This window comes from Haliotis rufescens, unplaced genomic scaffold (genome assembly GCF_023055435.1).
Source record: "Haliotis rufescens isolate VD_foot unplaced genomic scaffold, xgHalRufe1.0.p SCAF_8, whole genome shotgun sequence".
Taxonomy (NCBI): Eukaryota; Metazoa; Mollusca; class Gastropoda; order Lepetellida; family Haliotidae; genus Haliotis; species Haliotis rufescens.
Genome location: NW_025964372.1, coordinates 52,935,558 through 52,956,301, shown reverse-complemented (window position 1 = coordinate 52,956,301; position 20,744 = coordinate 52,935,558). Strand labels below are relative to the sequence as shown.

The 20,744-nt window shown below is 44.5% G+C and overlaps 1 protein-coding gene across 2 annotated transcripts in view; it reads left to right on the top strand.

Annotated features, from left to right (window-relative positions):
* Positions 1-20,744, top strand: part of LOC124145595 (galactoside alpha-(1,2)-fucosyltransferase 2-like) — a 50,595-nt gene that overhangs the window by 17,016 nt on the left and 12,835 nt on the right. Inside the window, exon 1 of one of the 2 annotated variants that reach the window (XM_046515424.2) lies at positions 243-763. The exons of the other annotated variant lie outside the window; for it this stretch is intronic. Coding sequence (XP_046371380.2) covers positions 721-763 — 43 coding nt within the window. The 5' untranslated portion in view covers positions 243-720. Of the gene's footprint in view, positions 1-242; positions 764-20,744 lie in introns of those variants that run through there. 2 annotated transcript variants of the gene reach the window in all.

Below are 20,744 nucleotides of genomic sequence, written 5' to 3'. Positions count from 1 at the left end.
AGGGGTAGAAGATGCTCGTGTGTTTTGCCCTAAAACTAACACCTAGCAGGGAGGGTAACATGTAGCCCCGTCAGGTGGGGGATGCTCACGTTGCCACTCCCCCCCCCCCCCCCCCCCCCCCCACACACCACCCCACACCCCACACCCCACACCCTGCCCCAAGCCGCTTCATTTCATCCACCCATCACCCATCACCACACTCACCGGATCAGCATTGTATTCGCAAACGTGTCCATGCCTGCAGTCTCATGACAAATAACGTTCTTAGTTAATGTTACCCATATATTTGCATCCACCTTCATTTGAAAAGTAAACATTATTTGCGGAACAAAACAATATTTCTGCAACCCAGAGTAGTTCCACATAATGAGACACGATCGATCGCTTCAATTATAACTGTGTCCTCGAGTCACCCCGTGACAACGCCAGGCCATCTTCCAACACAGATCGAATATCAAACCCGCATAATCCTCCCGACACGCTGGCTGACCGAGCGGGGACGCTACAGGTAACTGTACACCTGTACAGGTAGTCAGTCACTGGTGGGGTTTGGCACACGTTGGAGGCGCACCAGGTGGCTATGTGTAGCTGGATATTACCAATCTGAGGATGTGTTGCCTGGATTCGATTGTCTGATTGATCCGCGCAGGTTTCCCCTCCGGCCCCGCGCCATGCCTACTGCCACCATCGCACTCATGAAGGCAGTCATCAGTCGGCGACATGACAAACCAGAGACCAACGTACAGGGCTATTTCACCGAGAAGTAAGTTCAGTCTTTGTTCGTCAGCGAGTTATTCACTGTTATTCTCTGGTTACCCGACTTAGTACAGCGCGTGTGCTATTTATGGGGAGGTCTCTGTTACAGAATGGATAAAGGGGTATACTTCGGATGTTATTGGGTGGTGTGATGACGGGTGTTATTGGGTGGTGAGATGACGGGTGTTATTGGGTGGTGTGATGACGGGTGTTATTGGGTGGTGTGATGACGGGTGATGGGAAGGGATCTCACTCCGGGTAGTTTAATGAGAGTGGCGCGGGTATTTTACTGGGTAGTTCAGTGAGCCTCTCCCTGATATCGGGTGGGAGACGAGGGGGGTTTAAGTAAGTTGGTCAGGTCCGCGGAGAGGACAGACGAAGGGGGTTTAAGTAAGTTGGTCAGGTCCTCGGAGAGGACAGAAGAAGGGGGTTTAAGTAAGTTGGTCAGGTCGTCGGAGAGGACAGAAGAAGGGGGTTTAAGTAAGTTGGTCAGGTCCTCGGAGAGGACATGGTTCTGATGCTATGTGTTCCAATAATTACGAGTGAGTGTTCGTGAGTAGTTGAATGGGAGTTTTGTAGATATAGAAACGGGTATGTGAATGTTGATAGGTGAATGAATATTTACATGAGTGAGTTTCTGTACATGCAGCTAGATAAAGGTATGTGTATATATTCAAGTGATCTCACGGATACACCCGTTACATGTTACACGCACTCAGGTGTATGTTATTTGTTGTGTACATGGAGTTGTGTACATGGAGTTGTGTACATGGAGTTGTGTACATGGGGTTGTGTACATGGGGTTGTGTACATGGAGTTGTGTACATGGAGTTGTGTACATGGAGTTGTGTACACGGGGTTGTGTACATGGAGTTGTGTACATGGAGTTGTGTACATGGAGTTGTGTACACGGAGTTGTGTACACGGAGTTGTGTACACGGGGTTGTGTACATGGAGTTGTGTACATGGAGTTGTGTACATGGAGTTGTGTACGCGGGCTTGTGTTCTCGTGAATGATACATGTGCGATTTTCCGCATCGTAATATTTGCGTATTGATGACGATGGCTGACGAGTTCGAACCCCAATTCTCACCAGTCACGCAGCAGCCAGTCCACCACTTGTCCACCACTTGTCACACAAATCGTCTTGAGCTCCAGTATGTCTCTCCTGCCAGCAATCTGCTGCCGATTACAGGTCGTCTCCACCAAAATATACAAATACTTGAGCCCAGTGCCACACGATCTGTCGATCTGTTGTCCAATGTGACTGTACTCAGGTAGGTGCTGCATACCTAACTGCCATTGTCAGGCTTTCTGTATTGGTGGAAGTGCTGTCATTGCGTGCGATTCATCATTATAACAATTTGCCTGTACTGATTACTATCCTCAGCTGTTATCAGGAACACTCATTTCCTGACCGTGTGAAATGACGGATTTGCTCACGTAGACTGATTCGCATTTCCTAAAGAGCTGTCATATGTGTCTCACGTTGATGTTGTCCCAAAGATCGGAATATTTACCAAGAGCGTTACTACGTCACACTTGTCATGGCGAGTTGCCACACTTGTCATGGTGAGTTGCCACACTTGTCATGGTGAGCTGCCACACTTGTCATGGTGAGCTGCCACACTTGTCATGACGAGTTGACCCACTTGTCATGGTGAGCTGCCACACTTGTCATGGGGAGTTGCCACACTTGTCATGGTGAGTTGCCACACTTGTCATGACGAGTTGACCCACTTGTCAAGGGGAGTTGACCCACTTGTCATGGCGAGTTGCCACACTTGTCATGGCGAGTTGCCACACTTGTCATGGCGAGATGACCCACTTATTATGGCGAGCTGCCACACTTATCAAGGCGAGCTGCCACACTTGTCATGGTTAGTTGACCCACTTGTCATGGTGAGTTGCCACACTTGTAATGGCGAGTTGCCACACTTGTCATGGCGAGCTGCCACACTTGTCATGGTGAGTTGCCACACTTGTCATGTCGAGTTGACCCACTTGTCATTGTGAGTTGCCACACTTGTAATGTCGTGTTGACCCACTTGTCATGGCGAGTTGCCACACTTGTCATGGCGAGTTGACCCACTTGTCATGGTGAGTTTCCACATTTGTCATGGCGAGTTGACCCACTTGTCATGGCGAGTTGCCACACTTGTCATGGCGCGTTGCCATACTTGTCTTGGTGAGTTGCCACACTTGTCAAGGGGAGTTGCCACACTTGTCATGGCGAGTTGCCACACTTGTCATGGTGAGCTGCCACACTTGTCATGGTGAGCTGCCACACTTGTCATGACGAGTTGACCCACTTGTCATGGTGAGCTGCCACACTTGTCATGACGAGTTGACCCACTTGTCAAGGGGAGTTGACCCACTTGTCATGGCGAGTTGCCACACTTGTCATGGCAAGTTGCAACACTTGTCATGGCGAGTTGACCCACTTATTATGGCGAGCTGCCACACTTATCAAGGCGAGCTGCCACACTTGTCATGGTTAGTTGACCCACTTGTCATGGTGAGTTGCCACACTTGTAATGGCGAGTTGCCACACTTGTCATGTCGAGTTGACCCACTTGTCATTGTGAGTTGCCACACTTGTAATGTCGAGTTGCCACACTTGTCATGGCGAGTTGACCCACTTATTATGGCGAGCTGCCACACTTATCAAGGCGTGCTGCCACATTTGTCATGGTTAGTTGACCCACTTGTCATGGTGAGTTGCCACACTTGTAATGGCGAGTTGCCACACTTGTCATGGCGAGCTGCCACACTTGTCATGGTGAGTTGCCACACTTGTCATGTCGAGTTGACTCACTTGTCATTGTGAGTTGCCACACTTGTAATGTCGAGTTGACCCACGTGTACTCGCGAGTTGCCACACTTGTCATGGCGAGTTGACCCACTTGTCATGGCGAGTTGCCACATTTGTCATGGCGAGTTGACCCACTTGTCATGGCGAGTTGCCACACTTGTCATGGCGAGTTGCCATACTTGTCTTGGTGAGTTGCCACACTTGTCAAGGGGAGTTGACCCACTTGTCATGGCGAGTTGCCACATTTGTCATGGCGAGTTGCCACACTTGTCATGGCGAGTTGGCCCACTTGTCATGGCGAGTTGCCATACTTGTCTTGGTGAGTTGCCACACTTGTCAAGGGGAGTTGACCCTCTTTATTCTCCTGATCGCGGTGGCGCATTACCACACAACACGACGGTCATTTGTGACTTACTATCCTACCTCGCGTGACCCTCGACGTTTCGACACAGACGTTGGACAAACTCAAAATTGAAGCAATCAGGATAGTCTCCGTTATAATCTGATCTCAGGTCATCGCCGTGGAGCAGCCAGTCACGGACCTGGATTCGATCTCACGCATACGTTTGATACCAGTTATCTCAGTTAGGAGTCTCACCCACCTGTATCTTATACTGCTTGGCCCTACGTTTTGTTTTGAGGATCACTGGATTTGCATAATGGCGACCTGGCCTTCATTGTGTCTACCGTAACCTGGCCTTCATTTATGTCTACCGTAACCTGGCCTTCATTTATGTCTACCGCAACCTGGCCTTAATTGTGTCTACCGCAACCTGGCCTTCATTTATGTCTACCGCAACCTGACCTTCATTTATGTCTACCGCAAACTGGCCTTCATTTATGTCTACCGCAACCTGGCCTTCATTCCTGTCTACCGTAACCTTGCCTTTATTTATGTCTACCGCCACCCGGCCTTCATTCCTGTCTATCGTAACCTGGCCTTCATTCCTGTCTACCGTAACCTGGCCTTCATTGTGTCTACCGCAACCTGGCCTTCATTTATGTCTACCGCAACCCGGCCTTCATTCCTGTCTACCGTAACCTTGCCTTCATTTATGTCTACCGCCACCCGGCCTTCATTCCTGTCTATCGTAACCTGGCCTTCATTCCTGTCTACCGTAACCTGGCCTTCATTGTGTCTACCGCAACCTGGCCTTCATTTATGTCTACCGCAACCCGGCTTCCATTCCTGTCTACTGCGACCTCTTATATCTACCACGTCATCATGTACAGTGCGACAGCGCCTTCATCAACGCTTGCAGATGTTCGCATTTCTCAACTCTTGTCTAGTTCTAGCGTAACACACTCTACAGTTACCATAGAGCCAGGCGACACACCGCTCAGCGTTAAATGTTGTCGCCAGGTTTGTTTACCATCCACCCTTACCTGTCAATGTCGTATTTACAGAACATGCTCACAGGAACGCCGCGCGGGTCGCACTAACTACCATTCAGCACGACCGATCCGTATCGTACCCCTGTGACGAAATGCTCTCTTTGTACAGTTTTGCTTAGATGAAAGACAGATTTCAAACGACGGACATAATATTGCTTTGGAGAGTTTCCACTTCATACCGCGTATCAGGTTATACACAGTTGTGGCTCCCCCTTAAAGCGGGGCGATCACAACCATGCTCTGGACGAGGTCCGATTGCAACCGGCCGTTGGCAAGTTATTGAAAAAAAGGAAGATCGCTTATGTATGAATCTCCTGCTGGTAGAGACACATTTCAGTACTTGATTTGGTGTGGAGAACTGTGAGATGCTGGGTAGATGAGAGAGGCTGCAAGAAGCCGACGAAGCGCAACGACCGACATGAAGTACCATGACCTTACTTACACTTAAAACAGTCACTTGGAGTGTTTGCTTTGTGGAGTCATAGTAGACAGATTTTTTTTGTCTAAATAAGGAGTTATAGTAGACAGAATACTTTGTCTAAATAAGGAGTTATAGTAGACAACATTCTTTGTCTAAATATGGAGTCATAGTAGGCAAAAAAGTGTCTAAATAAGGAGTTATAGAAGATAGAATTCATTATTTGTCTAAATAAGGAGCTATAGTAGACAGTACTCTGTGTTTGTTCAAGTAAGAAGTCATTCGTCAGAGTGAGTTAGTGAGTGAGTGTGTGTGTGGGGGTGGGGTGGGGGGGGGGGGTGGGGGGTGGGGGGGGGGGAGGCTGGGAGTATTCAGTAGTCGCAGTTGACACAACTCTAAATAGTCATATGTTTAAATACGTCCCCTGAAGTCAGTGGGTTTGTTAATACGCGTATCGGATAAACTCTTTGTTAAAATAACAATGGGTACCCGGTAGTTTATGTTGGACAAAGTAGTTGAGGCACATTGTAAAATTGTATCCTGTTCAGTCCTTAAACGACTGGCCACTTACCATTCACGAATCGAGGTGTAACGACAATTAAACAATTGACCATTCTCTCTATGTATCGCGGTATATGATAGCAAACAATCAACACAATTCAGATACGATTGTCCCAGCGCAAAAGTCACTTTGTGGAACCGAGCCCGAGGCTTACTCTGTCCCCGCGGCCCGATGTTCTGAATGTTCTGCCACCTGTTACACAATATACATTGTACACCAATTAATATCTCCACGTCAGTTTGACCATTTAGATAGCAATCAAACAATCAACTGCAATAACCGCATCACCATGGCCCGGTCAATAATGTACCGGGCGCCTGCAGCTGTTTTGCTTGTGATGCCAGCCCCCGGGGGAGAGCAGAACCACAACATCATCATCATCATCATCATCCTCTAAGGGTGGTACAGCAAGACGGATGTGTATCAAATCACAAGTCTACTACACTTCTCCTTATCTCGTGACGAGTTACACATCCCCAGGCCAAACGCAACCCAAAGATCACGTGATAACCGGTAGATAATAGGGTAGCTCCACGCAGCGATAAAGAGGTCGTTAAATACCGATGGTTGTGTTTATTTGTCTTGTTGTAAACATATTTTTATTTTTATTGACATGAAAGGGTCGAATGGATGGGGCAAAGGATACAACGCCCTTTCCATATATATATATATATATATATATATGTATGTATGTATGTATGTATGTATGTATGTATGTATCAGCAGTGGTGGTATTGCTCATTCATACAATCTTTTGACATACCAGTATACCAGTATATGTAGGTGAAGTGGGTGATTGCGAAAGACGGAGTCTAGCGCTGCTGTTGAGTCAGCACAAACAGTTACGAGCGGCATGTTTCGGGCGGTTTACCAAGTGTCTCCTCACGACTTCCAACGCGCATCTATTTCATTCAATAACGCCTGTACTAGTATGGGTTTGCGTGACGTGGATGCGACTTGACTGTTCTTGAAACCAGGAAACCGATACTTTCCTTACTCCTTATGTAATTCCGGAATGTGAGTGGAAGTGGCGACACCGGTTGTACAAGATCTACCTCGAACTGGTTCGAATCCCAAAGATTGAGTAACGTTTTCAGGCACGTTAACACAAAACATTAAGCAGGGGTATTTAAGAGACGAGTTATTACTGTTAGGTTACCGTACCTAACCAATTAAACTTGAATGTTATGAACGGCAGAGCCACATGTCTCAATCTCAGGGGCATTCAGTCAGACAGACTAAATGTAGTTCCGACAGAATGTAGTTCTGATAGAAAGTAGTTCCGACGGAAAGCAGTTCTGATAGAAAGTAGTTCCGACGGAAAGTAGTTCTGACAGAAGGAAGCTCCGACTGAAAGTAATTCTGACAGAAGATAGCTCCGACAGAAAGTAGTTCTGACAGAAAGTTGTTCCGACAGAAAGTAGCTGCTGCATTGAGTTCTAGCATTGTAAAGATGGGCATGTTTACCAGAATAACACACTTGATACAGCTGCTTTTTGAACCCAGTCGTGGAGATGCATATCTCACGCAATAACACCACTGCCGATTCACATCCTACTGAGAGGAAGGAGCACAATAACGCCCGTGCAGGGATCCCATCTAATCCTACCTGCATCTCTTCCTGAACTCTTGTTCGAGGTGACACACTCAATCCCGATGTCATTAACACGTATATCATATGCAACTGATAGTGTGTAGTGCGTAGTGGGGGATGTTTGGTGTAGAGTGTGTAGTGCGTAGTGGGGGATGTTTGGTGCAGAGTGTGTAGTGCGTAGTGGGGGTGTTTTGTGCAGTATGGGTAGTACGTAGTGGGGGATGTTTGGTGCAGAGTGTGTGGTGCGTAGTGGGGGCTGTTTGGTGCAGAGGGTGTGGTGCGTAGGTGGGGATGTTTGGTGTAGAGTGTGCAGTGCGTAGTGGGGGATGTTTGGTGCAGAGTGCGTAGTGCGTAGTGGGGGTGTTTGGTGCAGAGTGTGTTGCAGAGTGTGCAGTGCGTAGTGTGGTGCAGAGTGTGCAGTGTGTAGTGTGGTGCAGAGTATGTAGTGTGTAGTGTGGTGCAGAGTATGCAGTGCGTAGTGTGTAGTGTGGTGCAGAGTGTGCAGTGCGTAGTGTGGTGCAGAGTGTGCAGTGTGTAGTGTGTAGTGTGGTGCAGAGTATGTAGTGTGTAGTGTGGTGCAGAGTATGCAGTGCGTAGTGTGTAGTGTGGTGCAGAGTATGCAGTGTGTAGTGTGTAGTGTGGTGCAGAGTGTGCAGTGCGTAGTGTGGTGCAGAGTGTGCAGTGTGTAGTGTGTAGTGTGGTGCAGAGTGTGCAGTGTGTAGTGTGGTGCAGAGTATGTAGTGTGTAGTGTGGTGCAGAGTGTGTAGTGTGGTGCAGAGTATGTAGTGTGTAGTGTGGTGCAGAGTATGTAGTGTGTAGTGTGGTGCAGAGTGTGCAGTGTGTAGTGTGGTGCAGAGTATGTAGTGTGTAGTGTGGTGCAGAGTGTGCAGTGCGTAGTGTGGTGCAGAGCGTGCAGTGCGTAGTGAGGTGCAGAGTATGTAGTGCGTAGTGAGGTGCAGAGTATGTAGTGTGTAGTGTGGTGCAGAGTATGTAGTGTGTAGTGTGGTGCAGAGCGTGCAGTGCGTAGTGAGGTGCAGAGTATGTAGTGTGTAGTGAGGTGCAGAGTATGTAGTGTGTAGTGTGGTGCAGAGTATGTAGTGTGTAGTGTGGTGCAGAGTATGTAGTGCGTAGTGAGGTGCAGAGTATGTAGTGTGTAGTGTGGTGCAGAGTATGTAGTGTGTAGTGTGGTGCAGAGTATGTAGTGTGTAGTGTGGTGCAGAGTATGTAGTGCGTAGTGTGGTGCAGAGTATGTAGTGCGTAGTGTGGTGCAGAGCGTGCAGTGCGTAGTGAGGTGCAGAGTATGTAGTGCGTAGTGAGGTGCAGAGTATGTAGTGCGTAGTGTGGTGCAGAGTATGTAGTGCGTAGTGAGGTGCAGAGTATGTAGTGCGTAGTGTGGTGCAGTGTGTGTAGTGCGTAGTGTGGTGCAGTGTGTGTAGTGTGTAGTGAATAGCGGGTGATGTTTAGTGCGTTGTGCATAGTACGTAGTGGGGCCTTTATTTCCGTGTTATTTCAGTACCCGCGGTTTTCCACGTATACCCGGAAGATCGTAACGTGACATTACTTGGGGCGCGATTGAATTCCTGTTTTAGCGTCACAGAATCAGTGTATGCAGGCCTCTGCTTGATGTGCATCCGTGTGACCAGCGTCGTGGTTACCGTTATCCAGCGGCTGCTGCCTCCGCATGAGATGCACGAGTGAATATGGCCGACATCATGGCCGCGCTACATACAGCAACATCAATTTCTGTGCCTGCATAAACTTCTAACATTTAGCTTTACAATAAATAAAACGACAAAATCCTTTTCATATCCAATAAAAATAGCTGTTTTAAGCAGAGTCGATTGTACGATTCCGACTATATCATGAGCATGTGTTTAGGAATCAGTATCAAATAGTGATGATCCCAGGTGTTCGCGAAGTGTTGAGCTATCCTGCACCCCCCTGAAAGCCCCTGAATGTTGTAACCTTGATCAAACAACTTACAAACGAAATACCATGGTGTATCTAACCGTTTTGAGGTTGTCATATTGTCTGTCAAGTTAAGGTAGAATACGCACGCTTCCTTGCGCGGAATGTCATCCATATTAATAGTGAGTGAATGTTGTTTTACGACGACGTCAGCAGCGTTCCAGCTGCAGCATGACTTAATCGAATCTGAATCGGTTTTTACCAGCACGAGAAACGCTCCACACAGTCGGGGTACGATGACATGTCATCAGTCGGGGTACGGTGACATGTCATCAGTCGGGGTACGTTGTAACCACCATACACACATATCATCATCATCATCATCATACACACCCTGCTTGATTCAGATGTGACGTCACTATCTATCTTATCAATAACTTATGACACAACTTCTCTCTTCTCTCGCCGTCTTTATTCATACTGTTCAGGTGATAATCGATGCTTGACTTGATCATACTGATAATACTCAGACTCAAACAGATACTCAGTTTGCAAATGATATACTGGATTCCCCTATTACCAGAGATGAGATTTTAGAGAGTATACACCATCTTAAATGCAACAAATCACCAGGAATGGATCAGATTATTCCCGAGTTTTTTAAACATTCCTCAGATATCATTGTACCTTACCTTGAACTTATATTTAATGTTATATTAGAAAATGGAACATTTCCAGATGCATGGTCAATAGGGATACTTGTGCCAATACATAAACAAGGTGATCTAAATAATATAAACAATTACAGAGGTATTTCACTGCTAAGTATTTTTGGTAAACTATTCACAAACATAATAAATAAAAGGTTAGTGTTTTGGACAGATAACCTCAACAAAATCAAAGAAGAACAAGCTGGATTTAGAGAGGGCTATTCAACTATTGACAACATTTTTATCCTTCAAGTTTTAGTTAACAAATACCTCAGTGTCAAGGGTGGGAAACTTTATGTGCTCTTCGTTGACTTTGCCAAGGCATTTGACTCAGTGCAGAGACATAAACTATGGAACATTTTAAGATCACAGTGCCTCAGCTTTAAGATGAACAAACTATTGGGTAGCATTTACGAGAATATTAAGGTGTGTGTGCGAAACAATAATGAGATTTCAGAAACATTTATTAGTCAGTTAGGAGTAAGACAAGGATGCATCTTAAGCCCATTTCTCTTTACTTTTTTCATAAATGAACTGGCTGTACAAATAAATACCAACTGTAATTATGGTGTTCAGCTCCATCCAGATATTACACAGATATTTTTACTTTTATTTGCAGATGATATTGCTCTCTTTTCATCAACAATCAAAGGAATGCAGTGTCAAATTAATTAACTTGAAAGTTACTGCAATAAATGGAAGCTAACAGTTAACATGAGTAAAACAAAAGTTTTGGTATTTAAGAATGGAGGTCATTTAGCAAGTAAAGAATATCGGTCCTTTAAAGGACAAAAAATAGAAACTACAGGATTTTATAAATATCTTGGTGTTTACTTCAGTAGAAACTTGTCATGGCATAAACATTTGTATCAAGCTGCTTTACAAGCAAGAAAGGTCTTTGTAAGTATCCATAAGAGTTTGAAAGTTTTAGAAACCATTTCTCATCAATCTTTTTTTTAAATATTTGATATAAAGATACTCCCCATTTTGTTGTATGGGGCAGAAGTCTGGGGTTTACAGCACTTTGATGCCATAGAAAGGATTCATGTATATGTTTGCGAAAAGTATTTAGGTGTTAAAATAAACACTTCCAGCTTGGTGGTGTATGGAGAATGTGGAAGATTCCCTCTCTATGTATATTCAAATAAAAGTTATTAAATACTGGCTGAGACTTATTGACATGCCCTCATATAGATTGCCAAAAAAGTGTTATAATATGATGATAGTTTATGATAATAATGGGAAAAGAAACTGGGTTACAGGTGTTAGAGAATTACTTTTCAGTTGTGGCTTTGGTGATATTTGGCAAAACCAAAATGTGTATTCCAAATCAATGTTTATACTTTTATTAACCCAGAGATTAAAGGATATTTATTTACAATCTTGGACTGCATCATTGACTCTAACAAACAAATGCTTTTATTACAAAATGTTTAAATCAGAAATAATTATGGAAGATTATTTATCAAAAGTTAATGTTAAAAAACTTCGAACGGCTCTTTCACGTTTTAGATGTTCTTCTCACGACCTTTTAATAGAAACAGGGCGCTATGTAAACATTCCTCGTGAAGAAAGAATCTGTAATCTATGTAGTTTAAACTCAGTAGAAAGTGAATTTCATTTCTTACTTGTATGTCCAGTGTATTTACACCTTAGAAAAAATACCTGCAAGCTTATTATTACAGGTACCCTAATATTATTAAATTTGTTACATTGCTGTCAAACACAAAAAGAAGTATCTTACAAAATGTTTCCATGTACATATATTATGCCTCTTTATACCGACAGAACCTTATGAAAGAATAATCTTAGCTGCTTGGTATTAGGAAACTATTGTGTATATACATTAAGTACATATTTATAGATATTTGCCATCTGAATAAACTACAAACAAAAGAGTTAGAAATGGTATTAAACTACTAGGCTGTCATATGATATTGTGGGACGTGATATTACAAATGGTTAAGTATAGTTATATGTATATGAAATGATATGATGTGACATGACATGATGTGATATGATATGAAGTGTTGTGGTGTGATATGATACATGAGGGGATATGATGCAATATATTATGTGTATTATAGAAATTGTGTAAATACTGTTTTTTAGTGTACATATTATATGGCTTGCGGTCTTCCAGTGTTGAATAAATATTGATTGATTGATATGAAATAAATTGGCATGGAATGACATGGCATTATATGGTATGATATGATAAGATATGATTGGACAACCTATGACATTGCTAATGTGTTGTGTGATATGACATGTTGAAATGTGATACAATATAGTTGTGATATATGGTACGATGGTATGTATAGTATGTTAAGATAATGCTATGCTTGACTTGATCATACTGTTCAGGTGATAATCGATGCTTGACTTGAATATACTGTTCCGGTGATAATCGATGCTTGACTTGAACATACTGTTCAGGTGATAATCGATGCTTGACTTTATTCCTACTGTTCAGGTGATAATCGATGCTTGACTTGATCATACTGTTCAGGTGATAATCGATGCTTGACTTGATCATGCTGCTCAGGTGATAATCGATGCTTGACTTGAAAATACTGTTCAGGTGATAATCGATGCTTGACTTGAACATACTGCTCAGGTGATAATCGATGCTTGACTTGAATATACTGTTCAGGTGATAATCAATACTTGACTTTATTTATACTGCTCAAGTGATAATCGATGCTTGACTTGATCATACTGTTCAGGTGATAATCAATGCTTGACTTTATTCATACTGTTCAGGTGATAATCAATGCTTGACTTGATCATACTGTTCAGGTGATAATCAATGCTTGACTTTATTCATACTGTTCAGGTGATAATCGATGCTTGACTTTATTCATAATGTTCAGGTAATAATCGATGCTTGACTTGAACATACTGTTCAGGTGATAATCGATGCTTGACTTGATCATACTGTTCAGGTGATAATCAATGCTTGACTTGATCATACTGTTCAGGTGATAATCAATGCTTGACTTGATCATACTGTTCAGGTGATAATCGATGCTTGACTTGATCATACTGTTCAGGTGATAATCAATGCTTGACTTGATCATACTGCTCAGGTGATAATCGATGCTTGACTTGATCATACTGCTCAGGTGATAATCAATGCTTGACTTGATCATACTGTTCAGGTGATAATTGATAATCGATAACATACTGTTCAGGTTATGCAGTTATGTTAGCGTTATGCAGTACATTAACCTACACACACACAATTATGTCAGACGACCGACTGTGATTAAGGCAACAGATGCAATTTATGGAAAATGAACAACTGCCTGTTTGACTGACCGACTGAAACGGGATGTAAATACTGATTCTCACTCACTCACTCACTCACTCACGGACCCCTGCATTCTGACATGGTACCTAGAAAACTGCTTTCCTTGTTCATCTAAGAGTACCGTGAGAGCTCTTGTCAAGCTCAATGAAGGGAATCGAATTACCTGTTTGTGATATACTACTCAAAACAAGTAAAAGACCACCCGATTCTTGCAAATCAGCTACAGTAATATCAAAGACTCGGTCGTTCCTTAACCTTTTTGAGTAGTATAAAACCAACTTTCACTACATGTAGTAAAGATATGTTTGTATCAGTTTATATAGGTTTATATAGTTAATGACTTCACATGGGGTTAAAGTCAGCGGGCAACCTAAGTCTCAACGATATTGGAATCCAGGAGGTTCTTGAAAACCAATTAGCACGTGAAGCGTCGTGGATTGTGCCAAACGTCAGACAAAAATATGGCATCAAACTTCAAACAAATATATTGTATGAAACTTCAAATAAAAGTCTGTGCCAACGTCAAACAAATAATTAAGGATCAACTTTACAAACACAGATTAGCATTTCAATCGCTCCAGTTTAAATCACAGCAACAACAAAAAACGTCGCCAAGTTTAGAAAATTATATGTACCTCATTACTCACATTTGGCAAGTTCCAAACTGAAAGTTAATTTATTACTGAGTTGACATACACCGTTGGTGAGTTGTTATTACATATTTGAAACTCAAAGTATTTCTGATACGTTCAGGGGTACACGTGTACTGGACCACTGCTGCTACCGTAAATGACGACATTCTGCAGCTTCTTCCACAGTGTATTCAGACCCGTAACCGTCAAGAATAAGACGTTCTGTCACATTCATGATACATTCGGATCTGCTCGGCTTCCCGAGATATTACAACATGAGGACTAGGAGAACGATGAATGGGTCATACTGTACAGCGTCACGGTGATCAGGCCTACCAAATAATATAACTACCGTTTGTTAAACAACACAGAAATGTGTATGCTATTTGTCTACTTTGAACACTAAAATATCAACTAGCAGACAGCGAGTAGATTTTGAACAAAACAACTACGAGTCGACAAAGTATGGCCAATGCATGACATTCCTTGATGTTCGTATGTGGGTGGTACAATTATGTCCTGGATGTTCGTATGTGGGTGGTACAATTGTGTCCTGGATGTCCGCATGTGGGTGGTGCAATTGTGTCCTGGATGTCCGCATGTGGGTGGTACAATTGTGTCCTGGTTGTCCGCATGTGGGCGGTACAATTATGTCCTGGTTGTCCGCATGTGGGTGGTAGAATTGTGTCCTGGATGTCCGCATGTGGGTGGTACAATTGTGTCCTGGATCCGCGCATGTGGGCGGTACAACTGTGTCCAGGATCCCCGCATGTGGGTGGTACAATTATGTCCTGGATGTCCGCATGTGGGCGGTACAATTATGTCCTGGATGCCCGGATGTGGGTGGTACAATTGTGTCCAGGATCCCCGCATGTGGGTGGTACAATTGCGTCCAGGATGTCCGCATGTGGGCGGTACAATTATGTCCTGGATGCCCGGATGCCCGGATGTGGGGGGTACAATTTTGTCCTGGATGCCCGGATGCCCGGATGTGGGTGGTACAATTGTGTCCTGGATGCCCGGATGCCCGGATGTGGGGGGTACAATTTTGTCCTGGATGCCCGGATGCCCGGATGTGGGTGGTACAATTGTGTCCTGGATGTCCGCATGTGGGTGGTACAATTATGTCCTGGATGCCCGGATGCCCGGATGTGGGTGGTACAATTATGTCCAGGATCCCCGCATGTGGGTGGTACAATTGTGTCCTGGATGTCCGCATGTGGGTGGTACAATTGTGTCCTGGATGTCCGCATGTGGGTGGTACAATTATGTCCTGGTTGTCCGCATGTGGGTGGTAGAATTGTGTCCTGGATGTCCGCATGTGGGTGGTACAATTGTGTCCTGGATCCCCGCATGTGGGCGGTACAATTGTGTCCAGGATCCCCGCATGTGGGTGGTACAATTATGTCCTGGATGTCCGCATGTGGGCGGTACAATTATGTCCTGGATGCCCGGATGTGGGGGGTACAATTGTGTCCAGGATCCCCGCATGTGGGTGGTACAATTGCGTCCAGGATGTCCGCATGTGGGCGGTACAATTATGTCCTGGATGCCCGGATGCCCGGATGTGGGGGGTACAATTTTGTCCTGGATGCCCGGATGCCCGGATGTGGGTGGTACAATTGTGTCCTGGATGCCCGGATGCCCGGATGTGGGGGGTACAATTTTGTCCTGGATGCCCGGATGCCCGGATGTGGGTGGTACAATTGTGTCCTGGATGCCCGGATGCCCGGATGCCCGGATGTGGGTGGTACAATTATGTCCTGGATGCCCGGATGCCCGGATGTGGGTGGTACAATTATGTCCAGGATCCCCGCATGTGGGTGGTACAATTGTGTCCTGGATGTCCGCATGTGGGTGGTACAATTGTGTCCTGGATGTCCGCATGTGGGTGGTACAGTTGTGTCCAGGATCCCCGCATGTGGGTGGTACAATTGTGTCCTGGATGCCCGGATGTGGGTGGTACAATTGTGCCCTGGGTGCCCAGATGTGGGTGGTATAATTGTGTCCTGAATGCCCGGATGTGGTCGGTACAATTGTGAGACCTCGGACACGTCTTATGTTTTCTTCAGCCCAGCCCCGGGGTAGAACTGATTGCTTTATAGATCCCCTAGGAATTTAAACCCTGCATGTTTTATACAGAATTCGCTAATTGCCATTTTTCTCAAATTTCACGGATTTCTAACGGTGTTAGGTGTGTTTGGGCAGTCGTTTTCAAAGGTATTAAAACCTATTCACAAAAAGGTATACTCTGTTGCGATGGTCACTAGCATCATGATGATGTGTGGGGAGACTGGGAAGACGGACTTTCCTGTAACCTAAAACTCCAAGCTGTGTTTACACTAGTGCCTGGAGCGACATTAAACCTCACTATCTCACCTCACTAAAACTAGGCTCAGTTGTGATTATATCGATCAAAGGAGAGAACCCCGGGCAGTGCGGAAATCTTGTCACATTAATATTATACTTGAAGACAAAAGTAACTTCGATCAGATAAATGTGTCGATAGCTTAAAATAATGGTATGGACTATGTGGTTGTGTCAACACACACACACACACACACACACACACACACACACACACACACACACACACACACACACACACACACACACACACACACACACACACACACACTAACACACACACACACACACACACGCACGCACGCACGCACACGCACACACATGCACGCACATGCACGCACACACACATGCACGCACGTACGCACGCACCAAGCCCACACACACACTCACTCTCTCTCTCTCTCTCTCTCTCTCTCTCTCTCTCTCTCTCTCTCTCTCTCTCTCTCTCTCTCTCTCTCTCTCACTCACACACACACACTGACATTCACACGCACACACACGCACACACACATGTACACGTACACACAGACACGTGCCTACACACACAATCACGCACACACATACACGTACACACAAACACACGCATAAATATACACAGACATACACGTACACATAGACACACGTACACATATACATGTACATGCATACACACACATTCACGCACACATATACACGTACACACAAACATACATACACACACATTCACGCACACATATATACACGTACACACAAACACACACACACACACTCACGCACACATATACACTTACACACAAACACGTACACACAAACACACATACACACACATTCACGCACACATATACACGTACACACAGACACACACACATATACACGTACACACACACACACATATACACGTACACACAAACACGTACACACAAACACATATACACACACATTCACGCACACATATACACGTACACACAGACACACGTCCACGCAAACACAGACGTTTAAGTACGATTCATGACCGATCATAACAATATATTTGTTGACAAGAGTTAGACTTTATTTATTGACAAAAACGTATCCCATAGCAACAGTGTTACCGTGACATCGCCAGAACAATCAATAAAAGTGAGTGTAATTGTGCATATTGCAGTTTACGCCTGAGAGAATTGTTTGGAGATGAGGTCAGAAGGACACACAGCATATATTTATGTCAAGCAATGTGTGATATTGTTGTGTGATATCGATCTTGACTGGAAACAATTAACACAGCGTCCAATGGGCAGCCGCGCATGTAATTGTCATCCTGCACGTCATCACCATCAGCAGCACACGGTACGGGATACCCGCAGTGCACAACACCGCCCTATTGACACAACACTTATGACATAAATAGGAACATAAGAGGCAAAAAGGAGCATTATACAATACATGTCGTCGGATCATACGATACCGCCGTGTTGATGTTTACTACTCACTGATCACCAGTATTTTAAGATAAGGTCGTCTTTCATAAGTGAGTGAGATGTTTTACAGCTGTTCTTGTGGTTAACGAGAATATAACAAATGTTTCTTAAGCGTCTGAAAAACAATAACACGGGGATACTATATTATAGGAAGTCTTAATACCCATTGTTGTTCCCAGAACCCTTGCCGGGACACAGAGTGTGCCTCCCTCAATTGATATCGTGTATCGTGTGTGTCTCCTTCAGGTGATTAGTGTCGTGTGTGTCTCCTTCAGCTGATTAGTATAGTGTGTGTCTCCTTCAGCTGATTAGTACAGTGTGTGTCTCCTTCAGCTGATTAGTACAGTGTGTGTCTCCTTCAGCTGATTAGTACAGTGTGTGTCTCCTTCAGCTGATTAGTATAGTGTGTGTCTCCTTCAGCTGATTAGTACAGTGTGTGTCTCCTTCACCTGATCAGTACAGTGTGTGGCTCCTTCAGCTGATTAGTATAGTGTGTGCCTCCTTCAGCTGATTAGCACAGTGTGTGTCTCCTTCAATTGATGAGTACAGTGTGTGTCTCCTTCAGCTGATTAGTATAGTGTGTGGCTCCTTCACCTCATTAGCACAGTGTGTGTCTCCTTCACCTGATTCGTACAGTGTGTGTCTCCTTCAGCTGATTAGTATAGTGTGTGCCTCCTTCAGCTGATTAGTACAGTGTGCGTCTCCTTCAGCTGATTAGAATAGTGTGTGCCTCCTTCAGCTGATTAGTACAGTGTGTGTCTCCTTCAGCTGATTAGTATAATGTGTGTCTGCTTCAGCTGATTAGTACAGTCTTTGCCTCCTTCAGCTGATTAGTACAGTGTGTGTCTCCTTCAGCTGATTAGTACAGTGTGTACTTCCTTCAGCTGATTAGTACAGTGTGTGTCTCCTTCACCTGATTAGTACAGTGTGTGCTTCCTTCAGCTGATTAGTACAGTGTGTGCTTCCTTCAGCTGATTAGTACAGTGTGTGCTTCCTTCAGCTGATTAGTACAGTGTGTGCTTCCTTCAGCTGATTAGTACAGTGTGTGCTTCCTTCAGCTGATTAGTACAGTGTGTGCCTCCTTCAGCTGATTAGTATAGGTGTGCCTCCTTCAGCTGATTAGTACAGTGTGTGTCTCCTTCAATTGATTAGTACAGTGTGTGCCTCCTTCAGCTGATTAGTACAGTGTGTGCCTCCTTCAGCTGATTAGTACAGTGTGTGGCTCCTTCAGCTGATTAGTACAGTGTGTGTCTCCTTCAGCTGATTAGTATAGGTGTGCCTCCTTCAGCTGATTAGTACAGTGTGTGTCTCCTTCAGCTGATTAGTACAGTGTGTGTCTCCTTCAGCTGATTAGTACAGTGTGTGTCTCCTTCAGCTGATTAGTATAGGTGTGCCTCCTTCAGCTGATTAGTACAGTGTGTGTCTCCTTCAGCTGATTAGTACAGTGTGTGTCTCCTTCAGCTGATTAGTACAGTGTGTGCCTCCTTCAGCTGATTAGTACAGTGTGTGTCTCCTTCAGCTGATTAGTACAGTGTGTGTCTCCTTCAGCTGATTAGTACAGTGTGTGTCTCCTTCAGCTGATTAGTATAGGTGTGCCTCCTTCAGCTGATTAGTACAGTGTGTGTCTCCTTCAGCTGATTAGTACAGTGTGTGTCTCCTTCAGCTGATTAGTACAGTGTGTGCCTCCTTCAGCTGATTAGTACAGTGTGTGGCTCCTTCAGCTGATTAGTACAGTGTGTGTCTCCTTCAGCTGATTAGTATAGGTGTGCCTCCTTCAGCTGATTAGTACAGTGTGTGTCTCCTTCAGCTGATTAGTACAGTGTGTGTCTCCTTCAGCTGATTAGTACAGTGTGTGTCTCCTTCACCTGATTAGTACAGTGTGTGCTGCCTTCAGCTGATTAGTACAGTGTGTGTCTCATTCAGCTGATTAGTATAGTGTGTGTCTCCTTCAGCTGATTAGTATAGTGTGTGTGTCCTTCAGCTGATTAGTATAGTGTGTGTGTCCTTCAGCTGATTAGTATAGTGTGTGTCTCCTTCAATTGATTAGTACAGTGTGTGTCTCCTTCAGCTGATTAGTACAGTGTGTGTCTCCTTCAGCTGATTAGTATAGTGTGTGTCTCCTTCACCTGATTAGTACAGTGTGTGTCTCCTTCAGCTGATTAGTATAGTGTGTGCCTCCTTCAGCTGATTCGTACAGTATGTGTCTCCTTCAATTGATTAGTACAGTGTGTGTCTCCTTCAGCTGATAAGAACAGTGTGTGTCTCCTTCAGCTGATTAGTACAGTGTGTGCCTCCTTCAGCTGATTAGTATAGTGTGTGTCTCCTTCAGCTGATTAGTACAGTGTGTGTCTCCTTCAGCTGATTAGTACAGTGTGTGCTTCCTTCAGCTGATTAGTACAGTGTGTGCCTCCTTCAGCTGATTAGTACAGTGTGTGTCTCCTTCAGCTGATTAGTACAGTGTGTGTCTCCTTCAGCTGATTAGTACAGTGTGTGCCTCCTTCAGCTGATTAGTACAGTGTGTGCTTCCTTCAGCTGATTAGTACAGTGTGTGTCTCCTTCAGCTGATAAGAACAGTGTGTGTCTCCTTCAGCTGATTAGTACAGTGTGTGCCTCCTTCAGCTGATTCGTAGAGTGTGTGTCTCCTTCAATTAATTAGTACAGTGTGTGTCTCCTTCACCTGATTAGAACAGTGTGTGTCTCCTTCAGCTGATTACCACAGTGTGTGTCTCCTTCACCTTATTCGTACAGTGTGTGTCTCCTTCAATTGATTAGTACAGTGTGTGTCTCCTTCAGCTGATTAGTACAGTGTGTGTCTCCTTCAGCTGATTAGTACAG